The 26,575-nt window shown below is 37.1% G+C and overlaps 2 protein-coding genes across 2 annotated transcripts in view; both read right to left on the bottom strand.

The window, feature by feature from the left end:
* The window catches only part of acot19 (acyl-CoA thioesterase 19), a 10,955-nt gene extending 6,414 nt beyond the window's left edge, over window positions 1-4,541 (bottom strand). The window contains exons 1-4 of the mRNA XM_077211569.1: window positions 4,273-4,541; window positions 4,082-4,181; window positions 1,277-1,467; window positions 122-291 (exon numbers count right to left, since the gene is read on the bottom strand). Coding sequence (XP_077067684.1) covers window positions 122-291; window positions 1,277-1,467; window positions 4,082-4,181; window positions 4,273-4,468 — 657 coding nt within the window. The 5' untranslated portion in view covers window positions 4,469-4,541. The remainder of the gene's footprint in view (window positions 1-121; window positions 292-1,276; window positions 1,468-4,081; window positions 4,182-4,272) is intronic.
* Window positions 4,542-5,782: 1,241 nt separating this feature from the next.
* Window positions 5,783-26,557, bottom strand: ubl7a (ubiquitin-like 7a (bone marrow stromal cell-derived)). Its single transcript, XM_077211239.1, has 10 exons — window positions 26,149-26,557; window positions 18,792-18,911; window positions 18,518-18,600; window positions 18,320-18,404; window positions 18,180-18,237; window positions 13,346-13,479; window positions 13,179-13,228; window positions 12,922-13,098; window positions 11,685-11,795; window positions 5,783-6,571 (listed from the first exon to the last, which is right to left on the bottom strand). The coding sequence occupies exons 1-10, from the start codon at window positions 26,456-26,458 to the stop codon at window positions 6,434-6,436; spliced, it is 1,266 nt and encodes a 421-aa protein (XP_077067354.1). The 5' UTR covers window positions 26,459-26,557; the 3' UTR covers window positions 5,783-6,433.
* Between the last annotated feature and the right edge of the window lie 18 nt (window positions 26,558-26,575).

Below are 26,575 nucleotides of genomic sequence, written 5' to 3'. Positions count from 1 at the left end.
GTACAAAGTTCAAACATTCACGTTTGAACAATTTAATGCCCCATTTGTGTATACACAAACAGCACCATAAATATATATATATATTTTGTTATATTTTATTTGTTTTGTTGCGCACATGTACCTCGAAGTAGGTGTTGTCCATGTGCTGTAGTTTTCCTGCAGCATTCAGGAGCCCGATGTATTCCAGGGCCAGTGAGACATAGCCGTGGGAAGCCAGGAGCGCTGAACGATACTCAACACGACCCCCCTGCCCGCCCATAAGGTCCAGCACAGCAGGAAAGGGTCCAGAACCTGCATTACAAACCCACATGCATATAAATGAAGTCCCTTAAGCCTCTATAAATGTAGACAGAATATACAATGATTTACATTCATCTAAATGTACAAGGTTACAGGGTAGGTTGATCTTAAAATAAGTGCATCTCTTGTGGCACAAGAAAAATAGATATTTCATGTGCGGTTTCTGAATGATTTTTATTGAATCCTTCATAGCACTGAGGTGTATTTAAACCTCACTTATAGCCTGACCGCATGCTGTCGGTTCGGTAAAATGAATTAGATTTAATACGCAAGATAAATAACTAATAAATTATAATTATACACTACTGTTCAAAAGAATAAGTCTATTTTGCTCACCAAGGTTTCATTTATTTGTTCAAAAATATTGTGAAATATTATTACAATTTAAAATAACGGTTTTCTATTTTAATATATTTTAAAATGTATTTATTCTTGAAATGCAAAGCTGAATTTTCATCATCATCACTCCAGTGTCACATGATCCTTCAGAAATATATGCTGATTTGCTGCTCAAGAAACATTTCTGATTATTATCATATTTCTTCTTATTGTAATGTTGTAATAATCCTTATAATTATGTTGAAAACAGCTGTTTATTATTTTTGTGGAAACAGTGATAAAATAAAATATGTCAGGATTCTTTGATTAATAGAAAGTTCTTTACTGTCACGTTTGATCAATTTAATACTTCATTGCTAAATAAGTATTAATTCATTTTTTTATTTACTGACCAAAACATTTGAATGGCGGTGTAAATAAATAAATAAAATAATAAATTAACAATTTTGTGCATTATTATATGTAGCTTATTTTTGTTTTATATTATTATTTTATTTTATTATTATTTTATATTGATAGTATTATAATTAAAGATAAATAAAAGTGATTTCACAATACAACTAGCCTATAATATATATTAATGAATGATAGACCACCAATATATGGGCAAAGACGACATCTAATCATTAATCCATACCTGGGGGAATGAAGAGTGTCCCCTTTATCCCGCGCTCTGCGACTTCAACCCTCTGGACATCAGGAGCCAAATACCAGCGTTCAGCAGTAGCTGATGTGAGGGGTGTGTGATGCTTGAAGCCCTTAGCAAGGTGTCCTTCATGCACGGAAAACACCACTTTAACTGGTGTCTGGACATTGTTCTTCTGAAATCTGTCAATTCAAATCAGGATACGCTAAATGAGCTTTTACGGGCGAAATCCATTCATTTCCATAGATATTCACGTGACCTGGAATTTTGCGTGATGCCTTAAGATTTCCGAGCACAGATTTCGCAACGGGTTTAATTTCGTTGCACAAATTCACAGCGTTGATTCATTACCAGAAACCTGCTTGGCTCGAAAGTGACTTATGTTTGAGGCGCGCTTCATACACGTTTCACTATTAGATGATACACTTCTTTTTTTCTTTTCTTTTTTTCCGCTAAAATCGTCTATCGTGTAGCGATTAGTGATGGGTCAATGGACGATTCGTTCATTTTCAACGAATCTTTGATGACTCATGAACAGTCTCAGAAAGTGATTTGTTCATTTTGTGTTCTGTACAAGAAACAGAAATTATTAGTTGCATCCCAAATTACGCACTATACACTATGCACTTTTACACTATGTACTTATGCACTATCTACTCATCCGTGCAGTGTATAAATTGTTATTTTTTCATTTACTGTCGGAGTCGAGTGCACGAAGTGTCCAACATTCAACTCTATGATTTTTCCGTTAATTAACTTTTTCCCCGCCATTGACAGAAATTTCCGGCTTTCCATGTTTTCACTGTTATATGGTAGGTGGCGCTATGACACAGCTTCTGAAAGAGTACTGAATCTCCTGATCAAAACACAGGCGAAGAAGAAGCAGAAACAAGCGATATCATACGTAAGAAGATGCATACCGGTATGTAAAATATGGCGGGGAAAGAGTTAAGTGCATCATCCGGATATTTAAATTGTACTTATTCTATGTGGAATTTTAAGTGTGAACACTACTCGCACTATTTATACTAAAAACAAACATAGAATAGTGAGTAAGTACGCAAATTGGGACGCACCTCTAATCTTCACGTCTGAGTCATTCGTTCTTTTGTCACGTGACAGCCATATTGGATACATAAATTAGTTAATAATTGCCAAACCTCCTTACAATGCACATAGTTCGTGTTTTTTTTTTGTTTTGTTTTTTACTCTTACAGTTACATGATGCATTTCTGGTCTCAAATTTCTTACAATTTATACATTTGTGAATTTTTGTTATAATGATTCTATGGTGATAAACCAACGACTCGGACCCAAAGACTCTGGAGGGGAACTAATCATTTCTGTTTCCAGTCGAACTGCATAGCTTCAGCCTATGGACATGTGACGTGACAAACCATCAGACTCGACCCGCTTCGAACGGGATTGCAACCGGGTTCTCTGTCGTGTGAGGTGTGCGCACTAACAAGGACGCTAAAGACCTCAGTCACTAGCGTACCTCTTGAGGCAAGGCGAGTAAGTTTTACCTGCAAAACTCTTACTGGCCTACGTCCGTTACACACGGCTCACACAGAAGTCAATTTCAAACCAAACATCTTTCTGCTGGTCAACATGGTGAACCTTTGAGGGGAAATCATTTGCATCACATGAAATTCCAAAACACGTGGATTCCTATTTTAATGAATGGATTTCTCCAGAGAAAATTCAATAAATGTCAAGTCAAGTCACCTTCATTTATATAGCGCTTTTAACAATATAGATTGTTTCAGAGCAGCTTTACAGTGGTAACAGAGATTGTTTGGGCTTTACAGCAGCTCTAGAATAAAGTTATTGTCTAGCTAAAGTTAGTTTTGATTGATTCACTTCCGTCGCAACGATCATTAGTTATTAACTTAGGGGCCGCTAACACGACACCGTTCTAACAGAAAACCCTTAATGCGATCCGGCCGCTCATTTGCACAAAACAGTGCCTCGAGTGCCTCAGTGCCTGGTGGCTCGAGAACGCAAACCATGAAATAGGTTCCAAGGTACAAGCCTTGATAAATTTATAATACAGAATTTTTTATTGCTTCCGCGTAGCCACGTGAACCAGAATTATCCTGACAACGTTTTATCTGTACAGAGGTAAAGGGAAGGAGGCCTTCACAGGGGAGAGACTGATTAACACTCCAGGACTGCGTTGTCGTCGTGTACAGGCGCAGGTCCTTCATCAGATCCGGATACGGCCTGGATCCGGCGGACTGCGGTAAACCTCTGGGATAAACAGAGAGACTAATATTAGAGTAGACGCCATCCTTCTTATGATGTAACAAGTACATCAGGATTTATGGGAAGTGTTCCAGACGTATAGTCTAGAGTTTGAGTTGAGTCTAGAGTATACGTGACAGACTATAATGCGTTAGTACTGGGGAGCTAAACCATTTAGTGCTTTGTAAGTAATCAGCAATATTTTAAAATGTATACAATGTTTAATAGGGAGCCAATGCAGTGTTGACAGAACCGGGCTAAATTGTTCATGTTTCCTGGTTCTGGTAAGAACTCTAGCTGCTCTGTTTTGGATCAGCTGTAGAATGCAATGTAAAATGTAAAAATTTCATCTTTATGATACAATTCTCATTTTGTTTTTCCTCAGAATTTTTTTAATCTTTTTTTTAACAGCATACAGTTTTGAAACGACATTTGGAAACTAAACAATGACAGAATTTTCATTTTATGGTCAGCTGTCCCTTTAAATAATTCCCTCATGCAATAAAATATGTGGTGCGGTTGTTTATCTCTTTCTCTTTATTTACTTACCGGCGACCTGGTTTACTTTCAGGAACAGGTCTCATACTCCACAGCAGAGCCATGGCTTCAACTCCCTTAAATGTCCCACCAATACTTTTATCCCTGGAAACTGTGTAATAATAATTCAGTGAATCCAGTATGATTAAAAAATGAGTCAAAAGACACAAAATAATTTTTATGTGAGTTTAGGCCTACTGTACCCTTAACGGTCCCTGAAGAGTCACTGGTGTAGTGGCCGAACGCTTCCCAATCGTCTCCATCGTCAGAGTGAATCAGCGCGTGAAGAGTGATTTTGGAATCGGCAGGCAAGTGCTGAACTTCCACCTCAAATTTTTCATCAACCAAGCAAGTTGAAGGATGAACAGAAAGTAAAGGACTCGACTCTGTCTTGGCCATTTTATACTTTAAAATTGAAACGGGAATCGCTGAATTCCTATGTCTGAACAAAAACTGTGACAAAGGCTTTTATAAGACGTTTAACCTGGTTATTGTCCTATAGGGTAACAGTCGACGCAGACAACTCCTTATATGGTTTGTTCTGAAGCTCTTCGATAAACATTAAGCCCATAAAAACGTAAATAGTTATTGAGACTGATGATAATGCCTTATATAGGCTAGATAGTTTGACCTAAGAGACAGGATATCTATCATAAAAGACTACTTTTAGAACACTGACATAAGATGTACAATATAATCAGGTCTGTATAGAGGGGAAAAAAGGGAAATTCAGTTATAAGTTGTTCTAGTTTTGTCATGGGGAAATTGTTTATTATTTACTCCTATCTATACCACCTAAAACAAATAAATTCAAAATAAAAACTCAAATAATTGAAAACACATTTGTTAACTGAATATAGGCTATGTTCTGTACTGTATTTACTGTAGATGTAATATTTATACTAATTTTATTATTATGGTGATTTTTGTGATTTATTGAGATTTTTCTTAGTGTATATAGTGATAAATTTTGTTGCAATTTGTCGTATATTTGGTTAGAAAAACACATTTTAATAGGAATAAAATAACAGGTGTAATCATGAAAGATGGATTGATATTCTATTCATTGAAACAGTTCAATGCAACTATCACTGCTTTTCTTTCAAATATAGAAAGTATACTTTACTACAATATTCATAATTTGTACTTAAAATATACACTTATTTTTTATTGATATTTATTTTATTGTTGATTTGTGTGCTACTTTCCACTGATATTTGTTTATCAGTCAGTAAATAGTTAAAATGTTATAAAAAAACTGTCACATTTACCGTCACAAAGTCTGTCATTCTCTGAAGATATGACATTTTTATGGAAGCCCAGAAAAAAAAACATACTCTTGCAAATCTTAATTATGTCATAAAAAGTCGAAATAATGACAAAGTCGAAATTGACTTTCTGTCAAACAATTTTTTTGTCATAATTTCCATTTAGTATATCATAATTTAGATTTTTTTTAACTCATAATCTTGACTTTTCATGTCATTATTATGATTTACAGAAGCATTATTAGTTTAATGATTTTTTTATGCTTTTTCTTATGTGGGAGAAATGGGCTTCCACAGATTTTAATTTAAAAATTCCAATTTCCAAAAACAAAACAAAAATTAAAATGAAACATGCATGAATGAATCATTCACGATAAGATCATTAAGATGCATTTAGAAAATAGATACTGACTTTCATCCTTACAGACAACTACAGTGAAACCAATTTTATGGTATTCATGGAACATTTTAATAAATGACAAAACATAACAAGATTGTCTGAACAGGCAAATTGTAGCTTTAAGTTATCAATATTTGCCAGGATAATAGAACAAACCCAGTATATTAACAGTTAACACAGCAGCAATGTACAAATGTGATAAATTGCAGCGTAGGCCCTCAACTTTTTTTCTTGAGACTTTTTTCCCCCTCAGAAAATAGATATAATAAATAGATACAAATTTTGTCTCACAATTGCAAGATTATATCGCCATTTTGAGTTTTTTTCTCAGAATTGTGAGATATAAACCCACAGTTGCGAAGAGAAAATTCAGAATTGTGAGATAAAAATTCACGACTGCAAGAGGAAAAAAAAAGTCTGAATTATATCTATTTTCTACTTTTATAATTTTTTCTATTCTAATTATCTATTTGTTTTTTGTTTCTTTGTGGCGGAGACCAGCTTCCACACTTACAAACTACTCTGATAGCACCGCATTCAATGTGCATATTGACAAATACAACTTAAATATAAGTTAAAGATAAATCACACTATCAAATAGGTAGTTAAAATATTGAATATGTAGTGGTAAATCTGCCTGGGAATGCAGGGAGCCTCGGTTGTAACATCATAATAATGTTTCTTCAGAGAACTGACTCATGGTGCACCTCCAGCGAATATGAGCTCCAGGGCCGCTTGGATGTCTCCGCCCGTGGCCTGCAGGGCTCTCAGGATGAGCTCCTCATCACGGATGCCCATGTCCCGCAGCTGCTGGAGCTGCGACTGCCACTGATTCTACACACAGTATGAAAGAGAGTCACTCCAGAATCAGCAACGCTACTTTGTGTGTTCACACATGTTGTTTGGTTCACTTCTTTTTTTTTATCCGGACCAAAACAGAAAATTATACATTCAGTCCTGGTTCGCTCAGCATTCACACTGTGTTTTTTAAGACCAAACCTAAAGATACAAAACAAAAAAATGGCTTTTATGATGTTTTTTTTTTTTTTTTTACTTGCCAAACATCCAAAAAAATGCTGCATGCTGCGATAAATGCTCTTGTTGTATGTGCGTACATATGATGGTATTTTGACCAGCTGTGAACTTGTGAAGAGCTTATAAAATGTGTAAAGGAGTCAAAACATCGTTGCAGATGGCAGCGTTCACACTTATTCAAATTAACCGCACTAACAGAGCAATCGCACCAGAGATCATTTTAATCAAACCAAACATGCCAAGTGTGAACACAATCTAAATCTTTCAAAAAGATTCAATCATATTGTGTTCGGACCTTAATGCAAAAAAGATGTGTGCACAACCAGCAGTGCTGGCAGTCTTTGGAAGCAGTTTTGGGGGTAACACATAACAAGTAACATAAGTTACATAATCAGATTACTTTTTTCAAGTAACTAGTAAAGTAATGCATTAATTTTAAATGTACAACAAAATATCGGAGTTACTTTTTCAAATAACACAAGTTACTTTGTTTTCTCATGTATTGACTGATAGCCCTTCGGTCCCCATGCTGAGAGAAATCAACGATTTCAATGCAGAGGCGTTTTGTGTGAACTTGATGTTATTGTAGTTTTAGACTAAATGTGAGCAGGCATTTACTCATCTCACTTGCACAAAAACAGATTCAGGATTCAAATGCAAACTAAGAATATTACACAAACCTGCAATGAATAAAAATGCTAAATAACACAAATACACTTTATAATCTCACTTTATTAACCAATGTCTTTGCGGCTGACCTTTGATGATCAATTTCAACCATACGAAAAAGCAAAAATGTCTTTAGTTGAACATCACATTTGTGTTTCATTTTCCGAAACCGAAACGGCATACTTCCCTACTATATAGTAAGCAAAAAGCAGTAGGCGAACGAATAGTATGTCCGAATTCTCAGTAGGCAAGAAATACCCTGGGTTTGGACTAATTCTCGCGAGATTCGAAGACTAATGTTGCGTCCGAATAAGCCTATTTACCTACTATATATAGTAGGAAAAACAGTACATGAAAAGAGTAGTATGTCCGAGACCTCAGTATTCATAAAACAGTAGGCGAGAAATTCCCGGATGGCCCAGATTCTGAAGCACTCATCGATGGATACTTTTCTATCCCAGCCTTCCAAGGAGAACACAGTAGAGGATACGTCATAATCGAACATTACAGAGATCAGCAAAGCGGGTGTTTTCAAATGTGAGTAAACACTATGCCTTGTGTTAAAATAACAATTGGTTGACTACTGTAGAGTCAACCATTGAACTGTTGAAGGTGTAAAGATGCTAGATTGTAGATTGTATAGTTGTATAGTACGTGTATAGCTAACAGGGGAGCTCCAGTAAGGACACGTACATCTCCAAAGTGGATTTACATAAACCTTATACATTTTAAAGACGCTTACTAAATGTTTATTTAACATCTTACAGGAAAGGCAGGCAGACTGGAGTGAGCACTGAGGATAAAGAGCCACAGCAGAATCAAGGAAATGGTAAAGTGCCATGGATGAGACCCTCCATCAGTCCACCTGCCTTTATTGCCTCATCTAGCCCGGATGTTGCTGTGGTCTCTTCATCCTCAGTGAGCCCACAGCCAGTGAGAGCATCTAGAAAAAGACCAAAAGACATAGAGGATGTGATCAGAGGGGTGGAGGAGAGGGAAGAGAAGGAGAGAAATGGAGGAGAAAGAGAAATTAAGAGAACGAGAGAGAGGAGACATAAGAACGTGAAGCCCGAGGAAGAGAAGGCAGATGGCACCAGGAAAGAAGTGAGAGAGAGGAAAGGAGAGAGAGGGAGACAAAGGAAAGGGAGGAAAGATTCCTGCGTCTTCTTGAAATTATTGCAAAAAAAAAAGCTTGATAAATTATGAGACAAAAAGTATTTTCTCCTTAAAACTGAAGTGATCCAAAGACTGTCTCAAAAACGTGGTTTGAAATCGCTGGTGTTTCTGACATCACAAACTATCTTGTAATCAATCAGGACAATGTGTGATCATCAGCTAGTGGATCTCTGAGCTGGTGTGAGTGGAGGCAGGGCTAATTTGCATGTTCATAGAACCGCGTATACTAAATGAGCAAAGGGAGAAGTTACATGCAAGCTACTTTAAGGCAGGAAGACATTTTTTCCAAGGAAAAGACTGACATAGCCACCTCAGGGCAGCGAGGTGGAAGACAGGGACCCGACCCGAGAGGCACTGGGGCGCCTCGGAGTGGGGTCTGGGTGTGCGGTGCAACACTTACCTGGCTCCACGGGTGGACAGAGGATGCGTGGGAAGGCTTGACTGCGTTCTCGGCATAGCGGACACCCGGCATGGTAGACCTGCAAGAGCGCCATGGCGTGCAGGGCAGAAGCAGCTTCTCCACAGTGGAGGGTTCCACTCGAGCCCAACGTTCGTGGCGGCTCGGGAAAGCATAGCAGCCATTTCCGGGTCTGCCTCGGGCAACGTTACAACAAACGACATTTGGTCATCCGACAGAGCCCCGAAAGAAACGACTGGCACCGCCCGGGATGGGCCAGCACACTCTTGGAAGCTCTGTGGTTTTCCATGCACAGGTGGAGTTTTGGGCCCGAGGAGACGGAGCAGCCAACACTGTCACCCTCAGATCACCAGTGCTGTTAGCCGAAGTAGCCTTCATCTGGTGGCCACCAGATGAGGGGCTAGCTCGGGGAACAGACAAAGGGACTTGATATGTCCAGAGGTAATCAAGTCTCGATCGCAAAAGCTTGATGGTCACGTTCCTGCTGTTAGAACATGACGCATCTGTAAGCCAGTCTCTTTGGCCCAATGTCGTTTTTCCGATAGAAGGGGTGAAGGTCTCCGCGTGTTACTGTCTTTCCGCGTGGCAAAGTAATTTAATTCCATTTAAGCTTTTATCTGGTGGATCTCAAGATCACAAACTCGCCAGTCTGATAGATAACCAGAGGTTATGGCTAAAGCAGTTCAACAATACCGCTTTAACGCTTGCTATTACCTTAATAGTATTTTTATCTAGCCCCCTATTTGCGACTGCATAACAACTTAGTTAAAATCATGCAGTTAGTCAGGAATCTAGAATCCCACTAGATGTGCCTCACGCTCTATCTAAACTGGGATCTAGTATGTACTTAACCCTGAAGGCAGATTTGTAGAAACATAAGACTTCACTTAATCTACTTGAGAAAATAATTTCAGAGTAATTCAGAGTAAAATCAAATGTAACAATTTATTATGTCAGGTATATGTATCATGCCAATTTCATAATCAGTTCAAAGATAATCAATACAATAACATCAAAAGCTCAGAGATAAAGAGTAAAATATGTAGGTTAAACCCGACAGTCTTTGAGATCCTTCAACATTATGGGCTGATCTGAGTTACAGAATCGCCCTGAGCCTCTTGTTGCATTTCTTTATATAGACAGAAACTACTTTCACATGGAAACATCTGCTAACAATGGGAAAGTTTACACCTTTTGGGAGCAGAATGCTATCTGCCTGGAAGACACACCCTCCTCTCTGTGCAAGTTATCTTTAAACTCTTAAGAACTTTATTACCTTTTGGTTTACTTCTTTGAGAATGAGACATTTCAAATGATACCAAACATGTATAATACTGTATGATAATTATTCACATTGAACCATATAGTTTTTTTGGTGAATGTTGGTGATCTCAGCATGAGAGAGAAGGAGATTAAGAGGGAAAGAGATGTATTCTGAGGTGAGACTTGAGTCTCAAATGGTGATGCTAACTTCACAAGAGAGAGTTCAAATGTTAATTTCCTTTGTTTTCTCAGAGAGTTGCCCTCTCTTGCAGTTCCAGTTTTTCCAGTCTCACACATCCATGAATGCTGCCTCAGCATGCTTAATGCCCAAACATGCGAGACAGCGATCATGACCGCCAACCGAAGAAAAAGTCACCACATCCAGAAACACAGAGGCGGAATGACATCTTGACAAAGACGCATTCTCACACCCGTGTAGCTCTTTTAGAAAAATCTGCTTTTCTTAGTGCTGTAGCGCACAGAGTGATGTCTGCGGCCAACAGCGGGAATGTAGTGCAACATGCTGCGGCACTCATACCGAAACCAACAGCTGATCACGCTCAGAGCACGCAACACGCCATCTTGCCAACACGAACAGAGAAGATAATCCTTCCAAGAGCGCTTGTTGAATTTCCTCAAGAAGATTGAAGAGCAGAACCATTCAGAAGCTCGGCTCCGAAGTGAAATGCAGATATGCGTTGCACCTTCTGCTCATTATATACCCGCGCTGCGTGATTGAAGCAGCTGGCGCAATTATCGCATGCCAATGTGCATTGGCTCGTTTAGTTTCTCTTGAAGTAGATTGGTCTTTCTGCGAAGATCCCATTTTTGTTGGATCCCTCCGACAAACGTTGGAGTGACCAACATGAAAGGGAACTATTCTTTAAGCGCTCGTTAAGTAAGACCTTATTGAAATTAAGTACCTAATCAGTGAGTATGTGGTTTCGAACGCAGCCAGAGTGTTGAATTTTCTTCTCATGCGTCCTATTCTTCTGCATTTCAGAATGGCAGCACAGCTGAAAGGTTTGTTTGAGCGGCACCTTCTACTGTTCAGGTGTGAATTTGCTTTTCCTTCAGCCTGAGGCTCATTCAGTTCACTTTTGGTGTAAAAGGCCCTTAACGTTTGCTAAAAATAGAACTTTTGTCAAACAAGCAGGCCCAGACAAGGTAAGAAAAAATAACGCAACAGTAACATAGTGCATTACTTTCAATAAAAATTAAGTAACACAATTAGTTACTTTTTTACGGAGTAACACTATATTGTAACGCATTACTTTTAAAAGTAACTTTCCCCAACACTGTTTGAACATCTCTATTTGAGATGTTTGAAGAGCTGTAATGATGATGCGGGTCTAAATTGGCACTGGATCTCTGGTGGTTACTCACATGTAAGCTGGACATGCTGGAGACCTGCAGGGCCTGCTGGAGTGCCTGGTTAAACAGGTCGTTTGTTATAGGAGTGCCTGCAGGAATAGGGGACACTCCTGAAGAGGGACCCTGTCACAGACAAAGACATGTTTGTTCTTTTATTAATGTGTGCAAATCTCAAACATATGGAAGCATGTTTCCACCATGGAATAAAAAATTTAATAGGTAATTGCGACTTTTTATCTCACAATTCTGTCTTTTTCCACTTGCAATTCGGACTCGCAATTATAAGCTATCTATCCCACATTTCTGATGCAATTGTAAATTATAAAGTCTGAATTGCAAGATATAAACTCGCAATTGTGAGAGAAAAAATTAATTACCTTTTATTTTTTCTTATCCTGTGGCAGAAATAAGCTTTTATACAAACAAAACACAAACACAACCAACTTGTACTAAAATTCCAACAATTATCCATTAGTTATTAAATATATATTTATTAAATCATATATAAATATCTAACTCCTATAACACTTTGTCTAAATAAATTAAAAAACAAAATACTAAAAACAATCATTCCTAAAAACTACAAGAGAATTTATGCATCACAAAAATAAAACACAGTAAAAAAAAAATCAATTTTTTTATCTGCTAAAGATTAGCTTTAACAGTGTAATTAAATTTTTTTTTTAAGATTAATTTAAGATAATCTTAAGTGAGATTTAATAGTTAGAAATTAATACTTTTATTCAGCAAGGATTCATTAAATTGATCAAAAGTAACAATAAATAAATGTATTATATTACAAAAGATTTCAAGTACAAATAAAAGCTGTTCTTATAATATGAAGCAGCATATTATTGTTTTCAACAATGATAATAATAGTAAATGTTTATTGAGCAGCAAATCATCATATTAGAATGATTTCTGAAGGATCAAGTGAGTAATGATGCTGAAAATTCAGCTTTGTCATAACAGGAATAAATTACATTTTAAAACACATTCAAATAGAACACAGTTATTTTAAATTGTAATAATATTTACAGTATTTCTGTTAATACTGTATTTTCGATCAAACAAAAGCAGCCTTGGTGAGCAGAAGAGACCTCTCTCAAAAACATAAAAAAATCTTACTAACCTCAAACTTTTTAATGTATACTTAATAAATGTATAATATCTGTATATATATATATATATATATATATACACTTAGAAACCCTATATGGTATGTATAGTCTATTGAAGTGCACTTTACCTGGTTTCCAGTAGTTGGTGTAACAGCACTGCTCTCGGGGGTGCTGGCGAGGGCTAAAGCTGTGGCCAGCTCACTTTGAGTGATGGGTCTGGGGCCGACGGCTCCGTTGTAACCGAGAGTAGCTGGCCTCATGCCGGCAAAACCACTCGCAAGAGTGGACGGCCCACCACGATTCACCTACAGATAATAAAGCAGGCTTAGGATCCAATATCGCAAATGCACATACTCTTAATGAAGAACAGTAAATCATAACAAACCGACTGGAAATCTTCCTCATCATCAGACATGCCTTCAAAGACGAAACCTCCTGTAGATTAAAAAAAGGTTCAAGCATTAAATCTACATTGGATCGCCAAAATGACCTGTCACATTATGTTAATGGTGGGCAATTTTTCACTTAAATTGTGTTTAAATGGACACCCACCTGGCATGTCACTGTAAGAGCTAGAAGACACATTTCTGGAGGAGCTGGCGCTCTGCTGGGACGGCACACTGCCAGCCACCGAGTGCAACACCAGGATGATGGCATTTACCAGTGCCGGGTGGGAAATGGCCAAACTGGTGGGACAGTTAACAGACATGGGCAGTATTTCAATTAAATGTATTTTAAATACGTATTTAATTACTTTAGTGTATTTTGTCATTTGTATTTTGCAAGTGTGGAAAAATTTAAATGTATTTTGTAACAAAATATTTTGAGGGAGTGTATTTGGAGTATTTCAAATACTTAAATACTTAAGAAAAATCACCATAGTAAATGATTTTGCCATATTTTCGGTCTGATGTTGGCAATGGCAATGTCCAGGTTAGATGCACGAAAATCACGTGACACCCTGTAGACCGGGCTCCCTCCAAGAAGTGAATGCGTTTTGAACTCTTAAAAACGTTATTAAAGGGTTAGTTCACCCAAAAATGAAAATTATGCCATTAATGACTCACCCTCATGTTGTTCCAAGCCAGTAAGACCTCCGTTCATCTTGGGAACACAGTTTAAGATATTTTAGATTCAGTCCGAGAGCTTTTTGTCCCGCCATTGAAAATCTATGTACGGTATACTGCCCTTGTCCAGAAAGGCAATAAAGACATCATCAAAGTAGTCCATGTGACCTCAGGGGGTTAGTTAAAAAATTTTGAAGCATCGAAAATACATTTTGTTCCAAAAATAACAAAAACGACGACTTTATTCAGCATTGTATTCTCTTCCGGTTCTGTTGTCAATCCGCGTTCATGAGTCCGCTGACGTAAGACGAGCTGACGTGTGTCTGGTGCGCCCGAGCTTCGTTTACAGTCTAAGGGAGACGCACGCTGTAAACAAAACGATCTTTGCAAACATGTCTAATGCCGAGTTCAGACTGCATGATTTTCAAAATAATTGTGTCACTGTTGTTTTCACACTGCGTGACTATCTGGGGTAAAATTCAGTTGCTGGTGTGTTCACACTGCACAATGGATCGGCGACAGGAGGTTTCACACTGCATGACTTTACAAAAGAAAGAATCGCCGACAACTTCTCCCTGGTCGGCAAACTACGTTTCACAACCAAACAAACGCGTGAAGTGATAAGGAATTCTCGCGCGAAACTGAATTTGTAATTAAAAATGATAGCCTACAAGAAGATTGCGATCCAAATTGTCTGTGCGCTGATTTGCAGCGAAAATGAGAAAAATAAACAATTTATGCCGGAGGAAATGGTTGGGAAGACGAGGGGAGCAAGGACTGTGTTTTGCAAAGAGAGTTGGGGGTAAATAAATAATTTTGCAAATGTCCTGCTGTTGCTGCTGGTCATGCAAATGTTTGTGCTTTGTTTCTGTTTGATATAATTGTAAATATAGGCGTATGTATTAAAATACTGATATTCTGGTCTATAACTCCTCCCTGAACATCCTGCTGTCCTGTATCTTGCTCTCTCATTGGCTGTCGGTCATCGCCGATGTAGTTTTCAGTCAGAACACTTTTCACACAGCAGGATTGTGAATCGCCAACAGGTCCAGATATTTAGCATGCCAAATATCTCACGGGCGTCGGTGACTCGTCGGCGATTCTCTCAGATTGCGTCTTTGCTCATTCACACTGCGTGATTGTCACTCGCGTGAACGACCACCGATTTGCCTGTGATTTCGGGCATTTGTCTGCGATTTCTCAAAACCTGTCGGCGAGCCAAAATCGGGGCTAAAATCGAGCAGTCTGAACTCGGCATAAGGATTTCGACACAGGGGAAGACTTGCATTTTTTTTAACCAGACATATTTATTTGAACCCGAATACACGGACGAACCAGATAACACGTCAGCAGCGTCACTGCGGACTCGTGAACGCGGATTGACAACAGAACCGGAAGAGAATACAATGCTGAATAAAGTCGTCGTTTTTGTTATTTTTGGAACAAAATGTATTTTTGATGCTTCAAAAAATTCTAACTAACCCCCTGAGGTCACATGGACTACTTTGATGATGTCTTTATTGCCTTTCTGGACAAAGAGAGTATACCGTACATAGATTTTCAATGGAGGGACAGAAAACTCTTGGACTGAATCTAAAATATCTTAAACTGTGCTCTGAAGATGAACGGAGGTCTTACGGGCTTGGAACGACATGAGGGTGAGTCATTAATGACATCATTTTCATTTTTGGGTGAACTAACCCTTTAAGGTAAAGTGTTTTGTGAAAAATATACAGTCTAGACACACACATATTGCACACTGAACAGCATTATAGAGAAAATAATTGTGCCTTATGAGACCAATGCACTGTGTTGTCATTCATAAAAGGACATCATAGGACCTACCTATTATGAAACAGCGTGTCTGTCGTAACTCCGCTGAAATCTCCATGCTAAGCAAGTAAAGCGTTCACAATATAACGTTCACCATCTGCAGTTTTTACACGTTTTTAAACGTATTACATGAGAAATATTGATATTGATTTTGTATAAAATAATCATCAATCCTATTGTTTTTCAGTAATTGCGCACGCAGCGCGATTCTCCTATGGAAAAGGCACACGGGGTCAGGGCAGTTAGAGTCTCCTGTGTAAAACAAACCCACACATATTACGGGGTGCTAACACAGAAACAGAAAATTCTCGGGACAGCAGCATTTGTCCAAATTTCAATCTTAACCGTTCTATTTCATCAGAAACGATCTTAAAACAGGGCTTTTAGTGTAAAATACCGAACTTGTCCTTTAAGGCACGAGTAGAGTAACGGTGATAATATGGCTACGTAGCCTACATCAAACACGTTTTGCTATTAAGGGCAGCCAAACACGTTTTGCTATTAAGGGCAGCCTACCACACCATTGATGTGAACTTAGCTATACATGCCATTTACGTCCGAGGGAGCTATTTCAGGCCCTGTAGAGGTTTAGTGAAATGCCCATACTTTTTTTATTTTGCTTCTTCGCCATTTTTAATTTACACATGTCTCATAATTGTGTTATTGCTACTATTTGTGTTATTGACCTTTCAGTAATAAAAAAAATGTATTTGTATTTTATTTTGTTACATTTTAAGAGCCAGTATTTGTATTTTGTAACAAAATAGTTTTTGATGTATTTGTGCCCACCTCTGACAGTTAAGATGTGGGTATCATTTTCTTTAATCCAAAGTGCAGCATATGATTCAAATGTCACATTTTGAGGCGGTTAAACCACGTTTCGACATGAAGTCAACACAATATGGCATTTACAACCCCTTTTACTTCTGAAATGTGACATTAGCCAAAAAGAAAAGATGAAATATTATAAAGACATTTTGATTAAATATTATAAATCACTGCCAGTCAAATCTTATACTTAAATGCTTGAGATATCTTTTTATATACAAATATAAATTTCCACCTAAAATAATTTATTTTTAAAAATGATAGTTTTATAATAATATTATATTTTAAGTTAAATTGTTATTATTGTTATTATATTATCAATAAATTAATAACATTATTGATGTTGTATTAATATTGATTAGTTATTATTGTTGATTTTATTATTACTATTATTGTTATTATTATTATTAATACTGCTACTGTTGCTGCTAGTAATAATAACAATAATTATTATTATATTAACATTGATTAGTTAATAACATCATTATTATTTTATTATATATAAATTAATGAATGTCATTATTGATTTATTATTATATTATTATTATTATTATATAACATTGTTGATTTATTATATTATTATTATTAATAGTATTAACAATTGTTGTATTAATATTGATTAGTTCATTAATAATAACTGATTTATTTTTGTTTTTTAATATTAATGATTATATTTATTATTATAATATAATTAATTATAAAATTATGATACATTATCATTTATATTTATAATAATAATTATTGTTATAACAATTATGATATTAACCATAATAGCATGAAAGTACTGATTTATTATTATCAATAGTACAACTAATAATAATTATTATTACATTAATATTGATTAGTTAATAATAATATCACTGATTTCTTATTATTTGTGTTGTGTTTTATTATTATTATTATCATCATCATTATTAATTAATTTTTTTTTTATTCATATTAATATTACTACTACTATTAATAACAATTTTTATTATTTTATGGATGAGTTGGGGCAGTTCGTAAAGAAAAAGCAGCGATTTGATTTTTACATTTACATTTATTCATTTAGCGGACGCTTTTATCCAAAGCGACTTACAAATGAGAAACAATAGAAGCAGTTAAACTAACAGTAGGACAACAATACGTAAGTGCTATAACCCCTCTCAGTTTAACTTCAGTGCCTTTTTTTTTTTTAAATAGAATAAAAGAGAAGAGACAGTGTTAGTATTACTGAATCAAGTGCTGTCGAAAAAGATACGTCTTCAGCCGTTTCTTGAAAATGGCTACTGACTCAGAAGCTCTGGTTGAGTTAGGCAGATCATTCCACCAGCAGGGAACAGTCATGGTAAAGGTCCGAGAAAGAGATTTTGTGCCTCTTTGAGATGGTACCACAAGACGACATATCGCTAGGAGAGCGGAAGTTTCTGGATGGCACGTAAGTCTGAAGTAATGAGTTTAGGTAAGAGGGAGCAGTGCCAGTGGTTGTTCTATAGGCAAACGTCAGTGCCTTGAATTTAATGCGAGCGACAACTGGCAACCAGTGCAATTTTGTGAGGAGAGGAGTGACGTGTGCTCTCTTTGGCTCGTTAAAGACTACTCTGGCTGCAGCATTCTGGATCAATTGTAGAGGTTTGACAGAGCAAGCTGGAATTTTTACTGCAATGAGGCTCACTCACGTGTCAAGCATGCTTGGGTCTGTGAATTGTATGAAGAGGTCTTTGTCTTGAAGAACCCCTGAAAATATATTCAATAAACAAAAGTACTGTAAGTCTTCAACACGCCTTACATCAAAAATCATTTCTGCTTCTGAACGTACCAAGAGCCACAGGATCGCTGCTCAGCCCAGGAGTTGCCACGATGATCTGATCGAGGGATTCCTTGTTGTTCAGCATCTTGAACACCTGGAATGGTTGAAGAACTGTGTGAAAAAGTACCCAAGCATCCAGAACCATCAACAGACACTCATAGTCAGTACTGAATCGGTATGTCACTCACCACTGTCTACTCAACCTACCGAATCTCTGTATGCAGTGCTGGTGTGAAGAGCTGCTTGCAAGACTCGAAATTCCCTCGCAGCTGCAACCTTGTCCACTGGCTCTATAGAAGAACATAGAGGAATAAATAATGGACAATGTTTATGGAACTTTTATGTTGCTTTTTGTCTTTTTTGGAGCTTGAAAGTTTCTGTCTTTACATATTTTCCATTGTATGGAAAAGAACAGCGTGAACATTCTGCCTGATGTCTCCTTTTGTGTTCAACAGAAGAACAAATAATTGCATCGACTCACCGGAATGGATCACAGGTTCTGACCATGACCTTCTCAGGATGTGCACAGTGGATCCAGACTGAATCCCATAGTACTCCAGAGTCAAGTCATCCTTTAACTTTCTGCCACAGTACACTAATTCTGTAAAGATAATGGGAAAACTGTTTGCAATCTTGTAAAGATTCAGCTAGAGTTCATGGCTGGTAACATTTTTATGAATTCTAACAATGCATGAACGTGAACAAACATGAATGACGCTCAGGACAGTTGACAGGCCAGCGCTTCATTGTCACGAAAGTTTAAAGGGATACTCCACTTTTTTTGGAAATTTGGCCAATTTTACAACTCCTTCAGAGTTAAACTGTTGAGTTTTACCGTTTTTGAATCCGTTCAGCCGATCTCCGGTTCTGGTGGTACCACTTTTAGCATAGCTTAGCATACATCATTGAAGTGGACAAGACCATTAGCATTTCTCAACAAAAAAAAAATGACCAAAGAGTTTCGATATTTTTCCTATTTAAAACTTGACACTTCTGTAGTTACATCGTGCAGTAAGACCGACGGAAAATGTAAAGTTGCGATTTTCTAGGCTGATATGGCTAGGAACTATACTCTAATTCCTGCGTAATAATCAAGAAACTTTACTGCCGTACCATGAGTGCAGCAGGCGTAATGATATGACGCAGCGCAGTTGACGGAAGGTAGCCTATTTTCAGGCGCTGCGTCATTAAACCTTGTTTTTTGCAATCTCCGGTCCTGTGGCTCCACATAACGTTAGCCTCATAGCATAATTGCCTAGCATAAAAACATTGAAATATGACTTAAGCAATTATGCTATGAGGCTAACTGGTCCTCCATTATAAATAACCGTGCAGTGCAGCCTTTTAAACTTGCCGGGGCAGTAACAAGCGTCTCTCAAATCTTCTTGTCCGGTTCAGCTGCTTTCAGTCACGTGACGCTGGTTCTGAACGAAAACGCGTTGTGGAAACATGTTGGCCTAGTACTTTTTGACCCTCTCAGCAATTATAGTTTTACAAGATGGCGGAACGACATGGAAGCCTCCGTGGACCTACCGTCACATGTATATAAGGATAATAAATTCTTCGTTTACGAGGATAAGTTAGATCATTGGCAGAGGTATTTGTACACCATTGAGGACATATTTATGAATAAAAATATTGATTTTAGATAATAAAATACCTAAAGAACTACACATTGTCCGTTTAAAGAATAGAAACTCCCTAAATCAAATTGTTAAATGGTCTAGTAAGCTGATTGGTGTGTCACAGTTTAGCCCAGTGTCCCTGTACACCAGACAGTTACAGCGGATAACTGGCTCAATTTGAAATGATGATGCCCACCCTCTGCACAGTGAATTTCAGCTTCTTCCTTCTAGACGAAGTTATATAGTCCTAAAGTGAAGAACAAAGCGGTTTAAAAATAGCTTTGTCCCAGCAGCCATCAATCAGAGGAACAAAATGCACAGATGACACAGAAGCTATGTTATCTATTTTTATTTATTTTATCTATTTTTATTTTTATTATTGTCTAATGTTTAGTGTCTGTGTTTGTCTTAAAAATGTGAGGATAACTCTGACACTCCAAAACAAATCTACCTACGGGTACAAATAAAGGAACCTAAACCTGAACCTGACTAAATAACTTTTGTAACTTTATTAATTAATAAGGATGTTTAATTTAAACAGTGAAGACTATGCAGTGTTATTTTACATTTGATTACTATGATTGCTTATTTAAAATTTGAAATTACTGTCAACCCTACCTAAAAAAACTGAAATCCACTGATTGACCATTAACCTACAGTTAGGATTGGCGGTATGGTTCTGTTCTGGGCAAGTATTCCCTGAACATCCATGCAGCCTAGCATGGATAAGAGCAGGGAGAGCAGCGATAACCCCCCTTAGGGTAATAGAACAAAACCAACATGAATGTATTGCAGATATCATTAATTCAAGATTTTAAAGTACAACATAATTCGAGAATTTATTCTGATTCAAGGAAAATCAGAATGCCGAATCCTGACTGACGGGATGCTGGGGATGGAGGAGGGTAATATTTATATATTTAAAAGGAGGGCTTTATTTATTTAATTTGTATATTTGTTATTATTGTATTTAGTTGTGCTTTTGCTTGTAATTTGATTATTTGTTGTTTATTTATTACTGACTGTTAACTTGTCTTTAATAATGTTTTAATTTTATATTAGTAAGGCTAGTAGTTTTAACTGTGGTATCGAAATTGGAATAGAGAATTGTGAATTTTCACTAGCATCTAAAATGTTGGTGTCATTAATGCCTGTTTTTGCTAAAACAGTTTCATGAAAAAAAAATATTTATGGCAGGTACATTTTCTGAAGTCACTGCCCATTGGCAGGTGTGGGAAAAAGTTGGTTTTAGGCCCGGTATATATAATACTGTATAATACAATATATATATATATATATATATATATATATATATATATATATATATATATATATATATAAGATATAAATTATTGATAATATGTGTAATTTCACATAATTTGTCTTAATAAAAAAAATCTTGTGATCTCTCTAAGTACTGTTTAACCGTAAAATTGCATCCTTCCTGTTCGAAGGAGTGATGAGATAGTTAGTAGATTGTGTTCACTCAATGGCTGGCTGTCTAAGTGGTGTCCGCAAAATAATATAGAATTCGTAGACAATTGGAAAAGTTTTTGGGGCAAACCTGGCCTGTTTAAAAGAGATGGTATTCATCCCTCCTGGGATGGTGCTGCTCTTCTCTCTAGTAATTTGGCTCATAGTCTTAGAGATAAAACATGACAATCTGGGGCTCAGGTCAGGAAGCAGACAGACTGGCTAAACCGACCGTCTGCTAGCGGCCTCGCGTCACCAAGGTCAGATAAATCCCATCACATAGAGCCTCTTTCACCTAGATATTATCATATAGAGACTGTGTCTGTTCCCCGAATTTGGAAATACATAAAACTTCCAAACCTATCTAAGGTTAAAAATTTAATTGATGTTCAACAAGTAAAAAACAGATATAATACAGATGAGCAAACGATAAAGCTTGGGTTGCTGAATATTTGATCCCTTACTTCAAAAGCACTTATTGTCAATGATATGATTTCAGATTATAACCTAGATGTGCTGTGTTTGACAGAAACCTGGCTAAAACCAAACGATTACATTACTTTAAATGAGTCCACCCCGCAAGATTACTGTTATAAACATGAACCTCGTCCGAAAGGCAAAGGGGGAGGTGTTGCTGTAATCTATAGTAATATTTTCAAAACCTCTAAGAAATCTAGTTTTAAATATAATTCTTTTGAAGTGTTGGTGCTAAATGTAAAAATATATAGTGTAAACGATAAATCACGTTTGAGAATTCTGCTGGCTGCTGTATACAGGCCGCCAGGGCACCATAAAGACTTTATCAAAGAATTTGCTGACTTTCTATCAGAATTAGTATTGGCTGCAGATAAAGTACTAATTGTTGGTGATTTTAATATACATGTAGATAATGAAAAAGATGGATTGGGATTGGCATTTAAAGACATTGTAAACTCAATTGGAGTTAGACAACACGTGTCAGGACCTACTCATTGTCGTAATCATACTCTAGATCTAATATTATCACATGGAATAGATGTTGATGCCATTGAAATACTGAAGCAGAGCGACGACATCTCAGATCATTATCTAGTCTCATGTAAATTACATTTAGCCAAGGCTGCAAAGCCGACTCCGTGTTATAAATGTGTTAGACCTATCACTTCTGCCACGAAAGATTGCTTTATCAATAATCTTCCTGATCAGTTTCATCATCTCAGCATCCCAGATAGCTTAGAAGAACTCGATATTGCAACAGAAACTTTTTAATCTCTATTTTCCAGCACTTTAGACACAGTTGCTCCGCTGCGCTTAAAGAAGATTAAAGAAAATAGTCCAACGCCGTGGTACAACGAGCACACTCAGGCCCTTAAGAGAGCAGCCAGAAAAATGGAGCGCAACTGGAAGAAAACAAAACTAGAGGTATTTTGGATTTCATGGAAGGAGAGCTCGATTGCTTACAGAGAGGCTTTAAAAGCTGCTAGATCTGCTTATTTTTCAACCCTATTAGAAGAAAATAAACATAATCTTAGGTATTTATTTGAAAAAGTGGCTAAACTAACGAAAAAGAAAGCTTCAAGCCCAGAAGTTTCCAAGAAACACAGCAGTAATGACTTTGTGAATTTCTTCACTTATAAGATTGATAATATCAGGGACAAAATTATAACTATGCAACCGTCTACTACAGTATCGCATCAGGGAGTGCATTGTAGTCTCCCTGAGGAAAAATTTGATTCATTTGTTGCCATAGGAGAGGAAGAATTTTGCAAAATCGTTAACTCATCTAAATCAACAACTTGTATGTTAGACCCTATACCGACTAAACTATTGAAAGAGATGCTTCCAGAGGTCATAGATCCTCTTCTCAATATCATTAATTCATCTTTGTCTCTAGGATACGTACCAAAACCCTTTAAGCTGGCTATGATTAAACCGCTTGTTAAAAAGAGCAATTTGATCCTACAGAATTAGTCAATTACAGGCCGATCTCGAATTTGCCTTTTCTGTCAAAGATATTAGAAAAGGCAGTATCCTCACAACTGTGTTCCTTTCTTGAAGGAAATGCTATCTGCGAGGATTTTCAATCCGGATTTAGACCGTACCATAGTACTGAGACTGCTCTCATTAAAGTTACAAATGACTTGCTTTTATCATCCGATTGTGGTTGTTTCTCTCTATTAGTGTTACTTGATCTTAGTGCTGCATTTGACACCATTGACCACAACATTCTATTGAATAGACTAGAAAACTATGTTGGCATTAGTGGAATTGCATTAGCATGGTTTAAATCATACTTATCTGACCGTTATCAGTTTTTAGCAGTAAATGAAGAGATGTCTTATCGGTCAAAAGTTCAGTATGGCGTACCACAAGGCTCAGTACTAGGACCGCTGCTGTTAACTCTGTACATGCACCTTTAGGAGATATCATTAGGAAACATGGAATTAGCTTTCACTGTTATGCTGATGATACTCAGCTCTATATTTCCTCAAAACCTAACGAAACTTACCAATTCACAAAAATAACGGAATGCATAGCTGATATAAAAAACTGGATGACTAGTAATTTCCTACTACTAAATTCTGAAAAAACAGAGATTCTAATTATTGGACAAAAAACTTCCACCTAGAATAACCTAGAATACTGTTTAACACTTGATGGCTGCTCTGTCAAGTCTTCGTCGTCAGTTAGGAACCTGGGTGTGCTCTTTGATACCAATCTCTCATTTGAAAGTCACGTGTCTAGTATCTGTAAAAGCGCATTTTTCCATCCTAAAAATATATCTAAATTACGTCATATGCTCTCATTGACAAATGCGGAACAATTAGTTCATGCATTCATGACCTCAAGGCTAGATTATTGTAATGCTCTACTGGGTGGTTGCCCTGCACGCTTAATAAACAAACTACAGCTAGTTCAAAACGCAGCCGCTAGAGTTCTTACCAGAACCAGGAAGTACGACCATATTAGCCCGGTTCTGTCAACACTGCATTGGCTCCCTATTAAACATTGTATACATTTTAAAATATTGCTGATTACTTACAAAGCACTAAATGGTTTAGCTCCGCAGTACTTGAGCGAGCTTTTAACCCATTATAGTCCTTCACGTCTATTGCGATCTCAAAATTCTGGCCAGTTGATAATACCTAGAATATCAAAATCAACTGCTGGCGGTATATCCTTTTCCTACTTGGCACCAAATCTTTGGAATAATCTTCCTAGCATTGTCCGGGAAGCAGACACAGTCTGTCAGTTCAAATCTAGACTAAAAACACATCTCTTTGGCTTAGCATACACATAACGCATTATAGATTGCTATAATTCAATGTTAGGCTGCATAGTTTAGATCAGCCGGAACCGGGAACACTTCCCATAAATCCTGATGTACTTTGTACATCATAAGAAGGATGGCGTCTACGCTAATATTAGTCTCTCTGTTTATCCCGAGGTTTACCGCAAACCGCCGGATCCAGGCCATATCTAGATCTGAGGAAGGACCATCACATGGACACGACGAAAACGCATCCCTGAAGTTCCAGCCTCATCAACACTGTGAAGGCCTCATGGACACCTCAACAAACTCATCTCCATACCGGCGTGATGACTCCGACCCCTAACCAGATGAACTGGGTAAATATTGTGAAAGTTCTGATCCAATCTGACTTCTGACCTATTATGCCGCCTAAATCATAATCATGCACTGTTCGTTTGTTGGCCAAAGGAGGACTGGCCCCCCGACTGAGCCTGGGTTCTCCCAAGGTTTTTTCTCCATTCTGTCACCTGATGGAGTTTTGGTTCCTTGCCACTGTCGCCTTTTTTTTTTCTTTTTTTCGCCTTCATTCGCCATTGGCTTTTGGCTTGCTTAGTTGTGGACATTTAACATTTAATTTTGAATTTAACAATACTATTACAACTTTACTTTCCTGTTATCTCTGTAAAGCTGCTTTGAAACAATTTGTATTGTAAAAGCGCTATATAAATAAAGGTGACTTGACTTGACATTTTTCATTTTTAAAAAACTATAAAGTAGCCATTCTGAATAGTCATAACATATGACAAGTTAAAAAAAGCTATTATTTAGTGATATAAGACATGTTACTACTAACAATTGGGATAGACAGTGCGTCAGAAATAGGTACCTGGAATAGATACTGGTGACTATTATAGTTACTAGTGATTAGAAAACAAATAGAGAACTACTGATCAGTTACCTGCAAAATTGGAATTCGTTGGAATATTGGAATATTATAATATAGTTGGAATATTATAATATAGTTTGAATATTAACTATTCACTTTAGAGTAGTTTGTATCTAAACCACATAATTCCAACGAATTCACTAGCATTATAAGTCAGACTCAGCATATATTGCCATAACAATGGAATAGTAGTAATTATTACAGTAACTATCAGCAAAGCAATATATAATCAATAGTTTTTTTAATTGATTCAAAATAGATTAATGTATATAAAAATACAAAATAAATTAAAATAAGCAATAATAGTTACTATTTAGTCTACAGATGCAAAAGGACTTGAAAAAACGGGCTGACAGTGACAGCTCAAAATGAAACCGTTATAGTAGGCTAATGGTTTTAATTTGACTTTGAGGTCCACATCAAAATATAACATTATGGGCTCTATTCTTTTTAATTAGTTTCTAAAAACTGTAATAATTTGAAACGTAACAGACAGTATTAATACTGCCATACTGTGCCAACTAATATTATGAATGAGTCTTGTGCGTGTATTATATGTTACCTATGAGCTCAGGATCTGGTATGGCATCTGGGATCTGTGCTGACACCAATTGCTTGAGAGTGGAGACACGATACCCGCCGGGAGGAACATCTCCAGGTTCAGTCTCTGGAAACTGCAGCACCGACTTGGGAAGAGATGGTTGATCCACCAGCTTTAAACACAGACGCCACTCTGATGACGCCATTGATTTAATGCACGTATTACAGCAGCACGCAGATGACGTGCTTTCTTTTTTGGCACAGAATCGATTAATATATCTATCACTCTTGTTAACGCAATCTGTCTTTTGCATTGAAATAAATAGTATCATCAGCGACTGTTTTCATCCGTGCTACATGACGTCATGCAGGAAAGATCGTGGTTCTGGGAATCGTAGTTTTCCTGGTGTGTTCACAGACTGTAGTACTATCTTATGAACAGAGGGGGC

The sequence above is a fragment of the Siphateles boraxobius genome, unplaced genomic scaffold (genome assembly GCF_051911475.1).
Source record: "Siphateles boraxobius isolate OS27281-9 unplaced genomic scaffold, OSU_SipBor_1 65, whole genome shotgun sequence".
Lineage (NCBI taxonomy): Eukaryota > Metazoa > Chordata > Actinopteri > Cypriniformes > Leuciscidae > Siphateles > Siphateles boraxobius.
This window is presented reverse-complemented; position numbering and strand designations above follow the sequence as displayed.